A 16193-nucleotide genomic window follows, 5' to 3' on the forward strand; every position below is an offset into this window, starting at 1 on the left:
AAAATTCTGCAAGTTTATAGGATATTTATAATTAGAGTTCATATAATTTTATGGCCCTACATAAAAAATTACTCACCAGAATGAGAAAATTTATATGGTTAATGAACAGCAGATAGCAATGTAATACACATTAATAAATATCAGAACTGTTAAGGTGGTCTACTACAGCAGCATTACAATACTAAAAATTTTTTTACACGCAGAATCGCTAATTAAGAAACTATGTTGCGTGCAATTTGGCAGAAATATAAAGCAATAGGTCAGTTTTCGAATCACAATGTTAGAATCAGGTTTGAAATGAAATTTACTTAAATATTATATTTTAAAAAAATTAGTTTGAAATACGTAATTTTAATGTGTAGTTTGGAAAGCCATCAATAGATGGCGCTACGAGTTAAAATTTAACATTGTAATCTTATTTCTGCAAAAATTCACGAAGTAATTGATTTTGATATCAGTTATAAATCATATTTTTTTCTAAATAATATTTAGAAGCGTTTCATATATTCCTTTATACACAGTTTTCACTAAACATTGTCAGCTGTCAGCAGAATGACGTTTACGGCAACCCTATTGCATTGCTATTCCGCACTCGTTTTGTTTACATTTATTTGTACTGTGGTCAGTTTGCAAAAAATATGCGAAAATATCAAGGACGACCGAAAAAACATCCTGGTTTTAATAAAAGATCCAGAATTCAGCGTAAACGTCGAGCTCAAGAAAAAAATATGAAATTAAATTCCCGAGATGTGGAAGATTCCGAACAAGCGGATGTTTTCGAAAGGTGAGAAATAATTTATTCTTTATATCGACTACCCCGTGTTTATGATTTCGTAGTAAGTTAATTCCGAAGTAAAATATGCGTATTTTTTTTATTGAAGGTCAGAAATTATTGATACAACTGCATCTGTGTCAAAGGAGAATCATTGCCCGGATGATTTTTTTACAAAGTAAGTTTTTTTTTTTTTTTTTTGTATGTGTGTGTATGAGGGGATGCTAATAATTGTTCAATTCTGTTATAAGAATTTATTCCTCCATTCACACTAAATTGTTGGGAAATATTGAAAGGGTAAATTCCAATTCACAAGGAATTGCTGAAATAATTGAATCTTTTCAAAAGTATGAGCATGTTCTTGCGATCTAAATTGAATTCACCATCATTACATGTATTATTGGAAATTTTATAGTCATATGTTTGCTACGAAATGCTTTGTCAGTTACCTATGGTATATTTTAACAGGTGTATGCACATTTATTCATGTGCTCGCTGTTCAACTTGCTTTTTTTTATTATGTCATTTACTTGGATGTTAAAACTTTCTTTTAGCGTTGGAACATTTTATGATCATTTAGTAAAATTTATATATAAATATATATTATTGCTTGTTTATTTATGGTTCTGTGTATTTGTCATGTATGCATGTTGTGAAGTGTAGTTTTTGAAAAATATGTCACAAATGTTAAATTCCACCAAAAGCTGAATTGAATTGATATTGGGATGCAGGTAATTAGAAAATATCTGCTGTGTATTTTGAGCGTAAACCAAACTAGTGCCAAGAATGGGACCAATACGCTCAGGCTTGCTTAGCCTTTTTGCCATTGTCCAAATTGAATTATCTCCAGTATAAAGGGAGTGAATGCTTTCTCTGTATAACATTAAAATATCCGTCTGATCAAAAATCTACCAATAAGAAACTTTTCATATGTTATGTGACAGACTTTCTGCAAACAGAAGTCCTCAGCTCTGTTCTTGTACATGTTTTTTAATTGTGGTTCAGATGTGTACTTCTCAAAGGAATTCTTCTCATAGGAAGATTATCTGAACATTTAAAAACTATATTCTGCTTTTAGGGGCCTAATATTTTATGCCCCTAAAATTAATATTGAAATTTCTAAAATGTTGAAAAATATGTCATCTGGATTCTGTACAAAAAATATAATCCCCTTTTTCATTTCTGCATTTGCAATTCCTGCATTTTCTTTATTCCTACATTTTTTAATTGGAAGGAATTTCATTCGCAGAGCCCTCTAATTTATTCTTACAAATCATGTAGTAATGTACCATTTTAGATAGATATAAATAACACATTTTGTAATTTTTCTAAACTGTGGTTATACAGCATGATATAATAGCTACACAGGGTATGGCGAAACAGTATACAGCAATATCTGTCGCACTGTCTGAGATGGGTGGTAGTCATACATAGCTTAATGCTTAAATTTGTTATGTGTTATTTATTTATTCATGTTTTTTTTTTTTTTTTTTTTTTAATTATGTTATAGCAGTTTATTTCTTTCATTCTTAGGTCCGGAAGTGAAAAATTTGACTTTTCTACGCCAGAAGTTACAGCTAATGTTCCTAAGACAAACCAGGCTTTCCTGAGGTAAGTTGGTTTATTTTTAAAATAGATATTAGCTGTGCATGATATTACAGTTACTTAATTATGGTTAACTAATTATGTATTAATTTAGAAGTCAAGCAACCAAAATCAGCGTTATATTTTCAAATAGTGAATATTTCAAAATATGATGCTGATTTTTGTTGCTTGACTCTCAAATTAATACTTGGTCGGTGTGTTATTGTATCTTAATTAAACTAATTATGGTTCTTTTCTTCTCAGTTCTGATCTGGACATTTCAGTTATTGACTCTGACGTAGAAGGTAGAAATACAAGCTCTCTTTTGGGGTAAATATGTATTTCTCTATGCCAAAATTAAAATGTCATCATTTATGTTTTTCTTTTATGGTGTTACATTATGTTGTTTACATACTGATAGCTATTAAAACTGTTAAATATAATATTGTAGCTATCAAAAAGAGGGGGATGAATTTGATTTGTACCAAATTTGGACGTTTTGCATGAAAGAACTTGAAAATAAAAGATTTTTTTAAAAATATATTCATTGAAATCAGTGAAATTTAAAGTCGGGACACTGAAGCAAATGAAAATATTTTGGGGTTTGATTCTTTTGATGGGAGCCTCATCAATAAGCCTACTATCTTTTTTAAATATTGCTTCTTTTTCATTGTTTTCATGATGTTTTATGTTCCCTTCATGAAAGAGATTTTTAATAATTTAAATTTTGTTAATAAAATATAACAAAATGAAATCTGTGATTATGTGGCTGTTATTTTTTCCATATATATTTATTTGAGGAAAACCACAAATTTTATTATTTTACAGAATTTTTAAGAAAAATATAAGGATAAAATTTTTTAAATAATTCTGATTACTACCTTTGCTTTCCTCTCATAATGTGCCTCAAATTAGAGCAATTAGACAACAAATTTAAGTCGTGATCTTTTTTTTCCAAGTTTTTTTTTTAGGCTTAGGAGTATAAATTGCTTATCCCCACAAGACAGTGCATCTTCTTAGTATGCCATCCTAAGGCTCCGTTCACATGATGGTATAAATGTCATAGACGCATAATCATAAGGCACAAAATGTGGGAGTTCCATTCACACCTGCGAGAGAGGGTCTAAGCCATAGCCAATTAGAGAAGCTAAATTTGTGCATGCATGTATGTGTCTACAGCTTTCTCTCTCAATAGGTTTTATGTATATGCTCTGATTGGCCGACTCTTATATCAAGTCGGCACAAAGTTGAAAACTTCAAGCTTAATGCCCAAACTAGTTTTTGTGACATAGCAAGGTCTGACTACAAATTAAAGTCATCTCTTTTCTGAATGTTTCCTCATGCACTTCTGTTTCTAAGTATTCTTGTGTGCTTTGATCCATAGCTGATAACTTGTTGAGAATATTTTCTGCACAACATGTTACACCTCTGAACTTAAATACTTGCGGTAAAGAAGTATTTTGGTTTGAATCGTGTAACTCCAATATAAGTCCATTTCTCCAAGGAAAACCTCCACAAAGTCACTGCTCCTGATTCAGCTGGAAGGACATCCATACAATGATATTTGAGAAGAAGACATACAAAATTGAGTATTGTGGAAAGATGATTGCTTATATCTTGAACGTGGATGATCCACTTGTCTACAAAACTCATAACCATTCTAAAAAATAAGGACATCAAATTTCAGTGCATCCTGCTCTCACAAGAGAGAAAGGTGATCATTAGAAGCCTTCCCAGCTCCACATGTTAATGCTGCCTCATGTTGCATAATATAATAATACACACACTGGCCAATCAATAAGAAACCTTTCAGATTTTCATCTGAATGCATGCTAGGGATGAAATATCCAAATTTTTTCTATGATGTGGATTATACTTGGTTAAAATGCCAGTATAAGTAAGGTGTAAGAGTGCTTTTCATGATGAATGAAGTAAAATGGGGAAAAAAGGCGGCAGATCGTTCACCATTTGAAAAAGGGGCTTATTGTTGGTGCACATTTAGTGGGGGCATCGATTTCGAATCCTTCTCTAAAAAATGTAACTGCAGTTCGAGCATAGTTTTCAAAGACAGTGATCGGCGGTATCTCCGATGAATTGTACGGCAGAACACGGATTCAACTATCACAAATCGTCAACCAAGGCTCTTCCCAACAAATTTCAGCTAGAACTATGCGCAGCGAATTGCAGAGGGATAGGAATGCATAGTTTTGGTGCCTGTAAGAAAATCACTCAGTTCTGCCGACATGCAAGACTTCATTTTCAGTGGTGTCGAGAAAAGACACTGGACATCTGAGGATTGGAAATGGGTAATGTGGTGGGATATTACATTATGTATTACATATTAAACATAAGTTATGGGTTACCTCATAACTACAGAAGGTTCCTGTTCGCTGCCAGAAAAGGTTGAAGTAATCTGCAATGTAAATTACCGACAATACATGAGCTTTGTTCATTTATGGGCATGATAAAATTTTATCGATGCTTTTTGAAAAATGCTGCAGAAACTCAAGGAGTCATACACGAAATGTTAAAGGGTGATAAAAAAAGATCATTGTAAAGTTCCATGCACAGATGAAGGTGTTTAGTGTATTTAATTATGGCAAAGCACACTAGGGCTATCTGCCTAAGAGAAGGGATGCCTTCGTGGAGGACTTTCTAAGGGAAACTGGCTCATATACACGTTACACATGGGGAAAACCACGAAAACGCCCATGCAGCCAGTACGTTCGCGGGATTCGAACCTCGGACCGAACTACCAGTGTTCAGCGATTTTACCGCTCTGCCGCTGGTAGGCCTGCACAGATGAAGGAATTCACCAGTTTGAGAAGTGCAAATCTGATTTAGTCAATGGTGCCCTTTTGTGTTTCCCAATGGATTACCCTTTGTGTGCAGATACATCAGACTTTCCTATAGGATCAGTATTGCAGCAATTGGAAGAACAAGAACAAGACTGAAAACCTATTGTGTTCTACTCTAAAACATTAAATAATGCACAGAAGGTTTATAGTACCTATGACAGAGAATTCTTAGGAATATATCTTTCTGTCAAGCATTTTAAACATGTATCGGAAGGACGCAAATTCATCATACTTACTGATCACAAGCCACTGTCATATGCATAGAAGCAAAAGAATGGGAAGGCATAACCCAGACAACAACACCAACTTCAGTATATATCGGAATTTTCAACTGATATTCAGCATATTGATGCCAAAGAAAATTTAGTTGCAGTTGAAGTAGTCTCAGTTACTGGCTATGAAGCAGTAGCAGATGCTCAAGAATATAATGAAGAATTGCAACATTTAATGACAGGTAGTGCTTCACTGAAATTTAAATCATCTACATTAGCATTTTGGAAAACATTAAGATGTGACAGCTCAACAACCAGTATCAGGCCTTTTATTTCAAAGCAATTTAGACAACAAATGTTTCATCAAATTCATAATTTTGCTCCTCTGGTATCAGGACAACTGTCAACGAGATGACTGAAAAATTTATCTTTCCAAATATAAAGAAAGAAATTCACGAATAGACTTAAAGTCCTGTTAATTGTCAAAGGAGCAAAGTCAACAGGCATACAAAATCTAAAATAGCCGAGTTCCAAGCACCTCATGCTAGATTAAGTATTGTGCAAGTTGACCTGATTGGGCCATTACCACCATCTGCTGGTAGGACGTATTATCTGACATTTATTGACCATTTTTCCTGTTAGGGAGAAGTAGTTTCTTTACCAGATATCACAAGAGAAATGGTTGTCAAAGCATTTTACAATCATTGGATTAGCAGATTTGTTGTGCCTAGTTCCATAATCTCAGATCAAGGAAGACAATTTGAGTCGCAGCCTTTCAAGAGCCTTGCAAATGTATGTGGTGCTAAAGTTTTACGTTCCACTCCATACCACCCACATTGCAGTGGGAAAATTGAGCAGTTTCTCAGAACTTAAAAAAATGCAATAAAGGCTCACAGCAACATCAGATGGACAGAAATCCTTCTAGGATTCAGAGTTGCAATATGTCCTGATACTAATCACTCTGTAGCTCAAATGGTATATTTTATGCAAATAAGGTTACCATGTGAGTTTTTCGACTACCTACCACTAAAACTAAACCTGAACCATTTGTAACAAATTTACTGTCTTTTATGGATCAGCACCAGTTTATCAACTGCTAACAAACATAAAATATTTATGCATAAAGACTTGAGATCATGTTCTCATGTGTTTGTGAGAACTGATCGTGTGAAAAAGGCACTTGAATTTGCTTATTGAGGGACCATTTTTTTTGTGGTGAAAAAATATGATAAATATTTCCGAGTCTTAATTAAGGACAGACAAGTTAACATTTCATTGACAGACTGAAACCAGCTTATTTGTTACTTTCGAACAAATTACTAGAAACAGTGACTAAAAATAAAAAACCATTTCACATTTCATGTACCCAAAATTCTGATATTGTACCTAACGTCAAATCTATTGTTCTAGATGGTATGAAAATCAGAAAATGTGTTGGATTTAAGGACTAATGTTTTGTATATTTTGCTATACTTCATCATCTTCTAAATATTAGTAAATATATATCTGCATTAGTGATAATCAGCTGTGAGCACATAGTGCACCATCTGCAACCTGCAACTCATTTGGGTATAAACTATGCTAGTGATTATAATGTCCTTGCTTTTTCCCATATGCCATATGTTGCATGAAATTTTGTTATATGAATCTAGCTTCCTGTGAGGAATTTCTGTGATCTTTCTAGTATGTATGGTCAAGAATTAGGCTTGTGATATACTGTCATGATTTTGCCCACATGTTCCCTGAATATACTACCATTTCCTTAGGAAGACTTCCAAGAAGAATACTGTTGTGAGTTCTAAGCCTAACTATGGTTTGGAACTGTTTATAATGAATTATTGGGATTCTGCACATGTAATGTGGATGCAATTCTATTTCCATTTAGAAGATTTTCTGCAAAGGCAATGCTTTAGCTGTGAGATAATTCTGTTTTGGAAATAAAACTGATATTTATTTAGATTTGTGGTATTTATAAGGCAGTTTATCAAGAGCAGGTAGCATCTTGCCTCTTTGCTTTGATCAGGGCCTGTGCAACCAGTGGTAGTCAAAATTTTATAATTTAGCAGAGGGCACTGAGCAGCAAAATTTAGAGGCAAAAAAATGTTCAGAACTTACGAAGACATCAGCCAGCAGAATTTAGGATATGCAGAGATTGCACTGAGTGGCAATAGTGCCATATGTTACATTTGCTATCTGCATTATTAATTTGTGAAACAATTTCAGCTGCTTGAAAATGCATTTTTCTGTTAGAAATTTGTATTTCTTGCAATTTCTTTTTTTTTGGGGGGGGGGTCGAGAATATGGTGTTAAAAATATTTTATCATTTTCTTTTTTTTTTCTTTTCAGGTGAAAATTTTGTGCATGATTTGGCTTTCATTGAGACGTCTCTGGGTCAGGAGTTACTAAGGAAGAGAAACTTACATGCAGGTTGAAGCATGCAGTGTCAAATGTATAAGGAATATAAAAGATGCTGTATATTAGTATAAGTTTGAATAACCATAATAAAAAAATTTCTTGAAAATTGTGTTTTTTCTGCGAGTTATTAAAATTGGAAATAATTAATTACAATATTTATGAAAATTTTCGAAAATAAAAATACAAGTAGTATTTAAAAAGTACTGCAAAACTCATTTTTAAGTAGAAAAATTATTCTCAGATGAAATTCTTTATGCAAAAGGATTCGATTATGCAAAAGGACTTTTTTAGTATTTGAAAGGTTCATTTGAATCCAACAACTGAAACTAACGTATCCCCAGTTTATTGATACCAACCATTTTGTTGGTATCAATGAACCCACTACTTTCTAAAAGCATTTCTGTCAATTACTAAGGGCTAATGAACAAGTGTTGAATTCTCAAGATGAATGTTGCCGAAACAGAAAAAAGTGTACTTCAGAACATTCTGCAGTAGCTCAAACAAAGTCACGGACCTCATCTATACTGTAGTCAGAGAGAAATTATTCCCCTTCCTTTTCTTTCAAAAGCTGAGTTTCCAAACGCACAACGGGAGGCCGTTGCTAAAAGCTGTGGAACCAGTTTTATAGCTATTTTTAGCAACTTGTGAGCTGTTTTTCAGATAACACAGTAAATCTCGGGGAGGGGGAATTTGAAATCATGATCACTGCCGGTACGGCAGAATTTACGTACAGCAAAATTGTAAAATTCAGCGAAGCATCAAGCAATAAAATTTTAGAATTTTGTGGGAAGGGCACTTGACAACAGAATTTATTGCGTACAAAGTCAGCAAAATGCATAGCGCCGTACCTGATTCATGATACAGCAGTATTCATTACCAATAGCAAACTTGTTTGAGGATAAGTTCGAAAAAATGTTTTCTAGTTGTTACCTAAAATCGGTAAACAATAATCTTTGAAAGATTATTCGATTATATCGTTACTAATATGGTAAAAATTTGAAAAGCAATCAGAAGCCGTATCTCTAGGGTCTTCAAGTCACGATTTGTTTTTATTTGTTCGAATATGATATTTATATCTCTCTTCCTACAAGTATGTATCTTCGTACGTATAAAGTATCAAAAATAATAAAAGTAATTAATAAATTTTCTCTAGTTGCCCTGAAAACTACATCTGAATATAAAGATAAGAAAGACATCAGTAAATTGCTGTTGTTATTTGCTGATCATAATGGTAATCAACCGAACATGATCACATATACCGTCTTCAAAACTTTGATTTTTATCAAGCTTCATATAAATACTAGGTTTTTGTTAGTCACGTAATTTGACATCCTAAATTTAAGATGACAGATGAAATAATGACTAGTTCTGAATTAGCTCACTCAGGAAGTAAAATTTTCTCCTTCCCGTCAATATAGCATATTTATAGCTCCCAATGATGGCGATCACTAACTAAATATGTTATGGATTAGAACCCTATTGCACTCCATAAGTTTTTCTTTATTCGCTTTATGTGCATGTATGCATGCTTGGTTGTGGAAGAAATTAAAAAGCCCCCCCCTTTTTTTTTTTTACTTAGGTTATTCGAATGTATACGCCAGACATTTATTTGTTGAACTGTAGTTATAATTTGGAACGTGGTGCTAGAGCCGTTGGAGCCGAACCGAACGTCAGTTTGTTTAGAATTATAGAGTTTGATTACGCCAAAGCAGGTGAATTTGGAAAACACCAAAATCGGTCATGCATCCAACTCGTTATCGAGGCTTGAACTCCGGATGAACTACCAGTGTTCGGCGGCTCGCTTGCTAGAACTGCGTTAGGCTCTTTGAATGTAGCAAAGCCACGAGGGTTACCTTCTTAAGATGGCAGGCCTTCGTGGAGTCATTTTCTGAAGGCTTAGATTAGGTTATTATGGCAAAGCACAGTAGGATGCCTTCATGTTGAACTTTCTTAGAGAAATTGACAACCCATACACGTTACACATACAGAAAATTATGAAAACGTCCATGCAGCCGGCCCGTTAGCCTTTATTCGAATCCAGGTCGAAACTACCAGTGTTCAGCGATTTAATTCCTCTACCGCGGGAGGGCCTAATTGCTGAAGGGAACTGGCTTGTATTCATGTTACACACGGTGAAAACAAACAATGCAACCAGCTGATTCGTCTGGCATCGAACCCAAACCAGTTCGAACTTCCAGTATTCAGTAGTTTTAACCACTCGGCCACTGGTGGCGTGTGGTAGGAGCCACAGATAATGTACTGAGTAGCAAAAATCCCTAATAGTGGCCCTGGTTACTAGTAGGATTGTAAGTATATTGGTAATCATCCAATCTACAGCAAGGAAATTTCGGAGCTTAATTGTAAAGTCAAATGCGACACTCCGATAAACGTGGTATATGTAGAGATGGAAAAATTTATTATTTAAAATACTTGTATTTATTAGTAAACATTTTATAAAATTTATTCTTAATTTAGCGTTTAAGAATTCTAAGAGAGTTATCTGAGTATTTTTTCCTCCTTTGGTAATCCAATAAAATTGAGTAAATTTATGTTCTGTAATATCTTTGCGTGTTATATACATAGTTTTTTTTTTTTTTTCTTTCAAAGTTAGACAAGTTTACACAAACAATATAGGTCGAAAAGGGAGCTGGTCTGCGCCCGGTGAGCCTGTCGGCAGCGTCGCAAAGCGTAATTTGACTAACGAAAAGATCATGCTTTGGATCTGGTGATCTGGATAGTCACTTGTGTTGAAAAATAAATTTATTTCAACAACATAGGCCAAAAATTTAGTTGATCTGCGCCCGTGAGTCCGTCGGCAGCATCGTAAAGCGTAATTTGACTAACAAAAAGATCATTCTTTTGTATTTGGTGGGATTGCCGTGGTATTAATCACAAATAGTATATGGAAAAAGGTAAAACCCTTGACAGTAAAGGATACAACGAGATGCTAGTGCATGTTGACGCTGCTATCAAGGAAAAGAGTCGAATTGAGTTCCGGCGCAGAAAGGTAACGTTCCATCAAGATAATACCATACGTGTCTGCATTCACCGGCTAGCCTCTGTACGGACTCGAAAGGGATCTTTCACCACATCCACCATATAACCCCGACATCGCACGTTCGGACTTTCAGCTACATCTTGCTGGTCCTATCTTCACTTCTGCACAAGACGTCCGAAATGAGGTTGACCTGTGTTTGGACTCGGGCCACCAAGTTTCCGAGCCGAAGGTTTTGAAAAACTACCAAAAAATTGGCAGAAAAGCATAGATTTTTGGTAGTGATTACTATCCGCACTAAAGGTACTGACTGCTTTTTTTTCATAACTTTATGAAGAACGTTCGTGCTTAAAATTTTCGTTACAACCATTAAATTCTGTAATTTATGAATTCCTTCCCACTTCTCATGTATTTATCAACTGTTCTTTATGAACCTGATATTCCTACAATTATCAGCTGTACTTTATAAATCTGATATGTAGAAACGCAATTTGATTTTATGCATTTCAGTATCAAGTGAAATCTTTAAACTAATCGTTCATTATAACACTTTATGTTGTTTTCATTCAAAGCTGAACTCAGATAATGTGCCGAGGTTGAACTACCAGTAATAGGCGACTTTAGCGCTCGCCCGCTAGAATTTAGAGAGGAACTGAGTGCTAGAATTGGGTTAGGCTCTTTGAATATAGCAAAGCCACGAGGTGGCAGATAGCAGATGCTTTCGTGGAGGAAGTTTCTGAAGGCTTAGTTTAGTTTATAGCAAAGCTCCCCATACACGTTACACACGGGGAAGATTATGAAAACGCCAATGTAGCCAGCCCGTTCGCCTTGATTCGAACCCAGGTCGGAACTACCAGTGTTCAGCGATTTAACCGCTCGGCCGCGGGTGAGCCTAATTGCTGAAGGAAACTGGGTCGTATTCATGTTGCACAACAGGAAAACAAACCATGCAGCCAGCTGGTTCGCCTGGGATCGAACCGAAACCAGGTCGAACTTCCAGTAATCAATATTCTTAACCACTCAGCCACTGGCAGCGCGTGGCAGAAGTAAGAGCCACAGATATTGTAGTGAGCAGCAAAAACCTCTAATACTGGCTCTGGTTACTAGTAGAATTATATATTGGTAATAATCCAATCTACAGCAATGAAATTTCGGAGCATAATTGTGAAGTTAAATACGACACTCCGATAAACGTGATAAAGATGAAAAATTTTTTAAAAAAGCAAACTTACTATGCAAATACATGTATTCATTAGTAAACATTTTATAAAATTTATTCTTAATTTAGCGTTTATGAATTCTCAGAGAATTATCTCATCGAATTATTTTTTTCTCCTCTGGTAATCCAATATAATTGATTAAATTTATGTGCTGTTAATATCTTTGCCTGTTATGTACATAGTTTTTTTTTTTTTTTTTTTTTTCCGTTCGAAGTTAGATAAAACTGAACGTACGTTACACTGAAATTACTTTGTCTAGAAAGTAAGCGCTTGAGTAGAAACAGATGTTGGGTTTTATTTTTAGAAGACATGAGATCGCTTTCTGTAAAGTAATGTTATAAAATTTTGAATTTGAAATAATCGTACTTCGTTTTTAGTAGCGCAGAATGATAAAGATTTAATGAGAATATAGCAAAGCATCTTTTTAGAGACGCTGTTATAATTTTGCTATTTTATTTTTTTATGGTAGGTCAAGGAAAAAGGCAGGCTGCTAAATACGGTAACAGCACATTACTCTTTCATATATAGCGAATCCGCTCTGAAATGAGGCACGAAGCGGTAAAGTAGCTGAACACCAGTATTTCGGTCCGAGTTTCGAATCCCGCGAAGGGACTGGTTGCGCTTTCGTGGTTTTACCCTGTGTAACGTGTCTAGGAGCCAATTTCCCTTAGAAAGTCTTCCACGAAGGCATCCTTTCCCTTAGGCAGATAGATCGTACCGGTGTTTATTTTATCAACAGTACTGGTTATTTTTAAAAATGATCATCCTAGAAAGGTGATTGCCAAAAAGTATTCACTTCGCATATTTATACGTTATGCATGAATATACTCTTTTTAGTCAATCTAATATATATAAGTTACTAATGCTTTAAAAAAATTCAATTTTCAATATTCTGTTTCCTATTTGTTCCTGTTCAATGAAACAGATTCATACACAGCAAATCCAAATGCATCGCTACAGGAAGATGATAAACCAGCACAGTACGTAATTACAGTTACATCCGGAAAAGAGTAGATATACATATAAATACATAATATATATATACGGTATACAACGATATACAATATATATATATATTATCGTTTTTTAGGATGTATCTATAATATGTATCATTTTACTTTATTAAAATATAATATTCAATTTTGTAATTTAGGAATTTCTTCCCTCTTATCATGTATTATCAGCTTGTACTTTATAAACCTGATACCCCTTCAATTATCAGCTGTATTTTATAAACCTGAAACATAGAAACGCAATTTGATTTTATGCATTTCAGTATCAAGTGAAATATTAAAACTGATTGTTCATTATAACACTTTATGTATTCATTCAAAGCGGATCTCAGATAATGTGCCGCAAATTATTTCCACACTAAGTTTTTTGTGCAAATAATACGTCCTGCTAGTGTTTTTGTAATAAAATGCATGTTATTAATTGATTTCGAATTTTCGTTGCATCTTGATATTGCTGCCAAAAGATATTCAATCAACAATAGTATCTTTTACTACGTTTATGTGTGTGGATACATAGACCATTTCTCCGTGTACTAGAAAAATTTGATAATGATTTATCCACTTTTGAAGTAAAAAAATAATAGTTAGGAGTGTTATACGATTTTATAATACAAGTAAAAAATATATATAAAGCTCTGGAAAGTGCTAACACATATTTATGGAATATTATGGATGGTAATTTATGAAATATTATGGATGGATGAGTAAATGGAATATTATGTGCGTGCTATATATGTATACACATATCATCAAGTATACAATCATTTATATATAATTTTTATGTCGCGATGAAATTTGTTTTCTTCCGCAAAATAACGGCAAATTATGAAACATTACGCAACATTGAAAAGCGTGATGAACAAATTTTGCGAAAAGAAATAGCGACTGCTGCACGTATCTCACAGATATCTTTCATTCAACACAAAGGTGAAAAAGTTCTATTCCTGTTCAAAACATACCCTGCAGTCTGAGTCACAGACGGAAGAAATGACAGCAGGTCTTTTGTTCAACTGAGGGGATGTGTTTTATGGCTTACTCACTTTCCCGCCAAACAAGTACAGAGGAAGGAAGCGTCGTTGCCATAGTAACCAGGCTGTAGGTAGTCTTACAGATTTGAGTCTTTATCGCTCAATGTTCGTAGCGCCATCTGTTATTAAAAATCGACATGAGAAAGGGGTATTAAACGCTCTTAATATACCCTAACTCTTGCTCATATGTGTAACACACACGCATGCACGTGAATCCACTTACCAAAGAATTTCTAGAAGTGAAAGTTTCCTGAAGCAAACATGGCTCCATCAGAGTGAGGAAACATATTTTGTGTATCACTGAAGCTTATTTGGTTGATCTTTACAATATGGTAACTGGTAGTTTGGCGACATTTTGGAGGCGATAAAGGTTACTACCTGGGACTTTGGTAATAATGTGAGCAGTACTCAGTTCTGATTACGCATTATTTTGCGTGAGGGAAATGAGAGATCATGGGATATGTCATGTGATATTAATGGATGAATTACGGTTCTTTAATCGGAAAAGGGGGGAAATCGGGAAAAAATGTGGAAATTTTGTATTTAGCTTTATTCTGTGCTGTGTGAAACAGTGTTGTTTAATTTTTGGATCCCATGGCCCTAACTAAAGCGAATTTGAAATGGGTATTTAGGCATTGTGATAAAGAGAAGTTTGCTTTTTATTTAGCGGAGGAAGTATGGAGGAAAAATTCGCAGAAAAAATCTTTCAATAATTTTATTGAATGAATTAGAAAAGTGTATCCGCCACGTAATCAAGATTCTGAAGAAGATTAGGTAAGTTAGTATTTTTAATTATTTGAGGATATTATTTTTATGCATTGTTCTAAATGTAAGGTGGAAAGGAATTTGGTATTATTGGGAAAATTGTTATTAGCAATGATTTAGTTTAAAGTAATTAGGATTGTAAGGTAATTTTTATTAATTTAATGTATGTGCTCATTTATATTTTAAGTAGTGTTTTTGAATTTAATTATATTTTAATGAAATGATAGTTATTTTGTGAATTTTATGTTTGTAGGAATTTGGTATACGTTTAAGTTGAAATAAACATGCATGGAAATAATTTAAATATTTGATACTAAGTATTTGTAATGATTGCGGTATGAATTCGTTGGTGACGTGTATAATGTAATAGATGATTTAGAGGTAAAAGTTTTTGGATATTTTATTTATTTTATATGTGGAAATGTTCATATTTGTAAAGGGTAAATACTTTTTCGCGATCAGGTAATTTCATATATGTTCTTTTTACCGGGTTTAAAGATTCAGAAAATTGTCATGTATTTTCGTGAAATTTTTCTAATTTATGAGAAAAAAGCGGTGGACATGGATACAGTGAAGAGTGTGCGCAATGCCATTTTTGTGCAATTCTGGGATGTTTTTTTAAGTAAAAATAAGTCGACGTGTACATGGTTTAGTGATATTTTAATTAAATGATAGTTATTTTGTGAATTTTATGTTTGTAAGAATTTGGTATACGTTTAAGTTGAAATAAACGTGCATGGAAATAATTTAAATATTTGATACTAAGTATTTGTAATGCTTGCGGTATGAATTCGTTGGTGACGTGTATAATGTAATAGATGATTTAGAGGTAAAAGTTTCTGGATATTTTATTTATTTTATATGTGGAAATGTTCATATTTGTAAAGGGTAAATACTTTTTCGCGATCAGGTAATTTCATTTATGTTCTTTTTACCGGGTTTAAAGATTGAGAAAATTGTCATGTATTTTCGTGAAATTTTTCTAATTTATGAGAAAAAAGCAGTGTACATGGATATAGTGAAGAGTGTGCGCAATGCCATTTTTGTGCAATTCTGGGATTTTTTTTAAGTAAAAATAAGTCGGCGTGTACATGGTTTATGTGTATGTGTCATTTTGAAAAACGCATTAGGAGTATGGTATTGTGCACTTTTTCCCAATTTTGCAGTGAATATTTTTCATGATTAAGCAGTTTTGTTTGATAAAATTTCTAGCATAAGTGTAATTCGGCTAGTAGATTGTTGGAAGAAGTGTTCAGTAGATAAAAAGAAAAGAAACATGTCTTTACTTCGTGAAGACAAAATGGCGGCGGGGAAAAAAAATAGAGGGTTGC

At 33.9% G+C, this 16193-nt stretch overlaps 2 protein-coding genes across 4 annotated transcripts in view; one reads left to right on the forward strand and one right to left on the reverse strand.

The window, feature by feature from the left end:
* Positions 1-16193, reverse strand: part of LOC118196101 (U1 small nuclear ribonucleoprotein A-like) — a 37610-nt gene that overhangs the window by 18173 nt on the left and 3244 nt on the right. The gene's annotated exons all lie outside the window — the stretch shown is intronic.
* On the forward strand, positions 155-7947 carry LOC118200662 (uncharacterized). 2 transcript variants are annotated; one of them, XM_085807506.1, is made up of 5 exons: positions 155-784; positions 882-950; positions 2306-2383; positions 2621-2686; positions 7773-7947. In XM_085807506.1, the coding sequence occupies exons 1-5, from the start codon at positions 639-641 to the stop codon at positions 7774-7776; spliced, it is 363 nt and encodes a 120-aa protein (XP_085663632.1). In that variant the 5' UTR covers positions 155-638; the 3' UTR covers positions 7777-7947. The 2 variants fall into 2 exon arrangements, with proteins under 2 accessions (XP_085663632.1, XP_085663634.1); XM_085807508.1 differs by lacking the exon at positions 882-950.

Source organism: Stegodyphus dumicola, chromosome X1 (assembly GCF_044657685.1).
Source record: "Stegodyphus dumicola isolate Sdum_Otavi_A_Nest chromosome X1, ASM4465768v1".
Taxonomy (NCBI): domain Eukaryota; kingdom Metazoa; phylum Arthropoda; class Arachnida; order Araneae; family Eresidae; genus Stegodyphus; species Stegodyphus dumicola.

Coding starts and splice junctions, on each gene's coding strand:
- LOC118200662 (XM_085807506.1), top strand. CDS start 639: ATGCGAAAATATCAAGGACGACCGAAAAAACATCCTGGTTTTAATAAA. Junction 951..2,305: donor CCGGATGATTTTTTTACAAA/GTAAGTTTTTTT, acceptor TTTCATTCTTAG/GTCCGGAAGTGAAAAATTTG. Junction 2,384..2,620: donor ACAAACCAGGCTTTCCTGAG/GTAAGTTGGTTT, acceptor TTTTCTTCTCAG/TTCTGATCTGGACATTTCAG.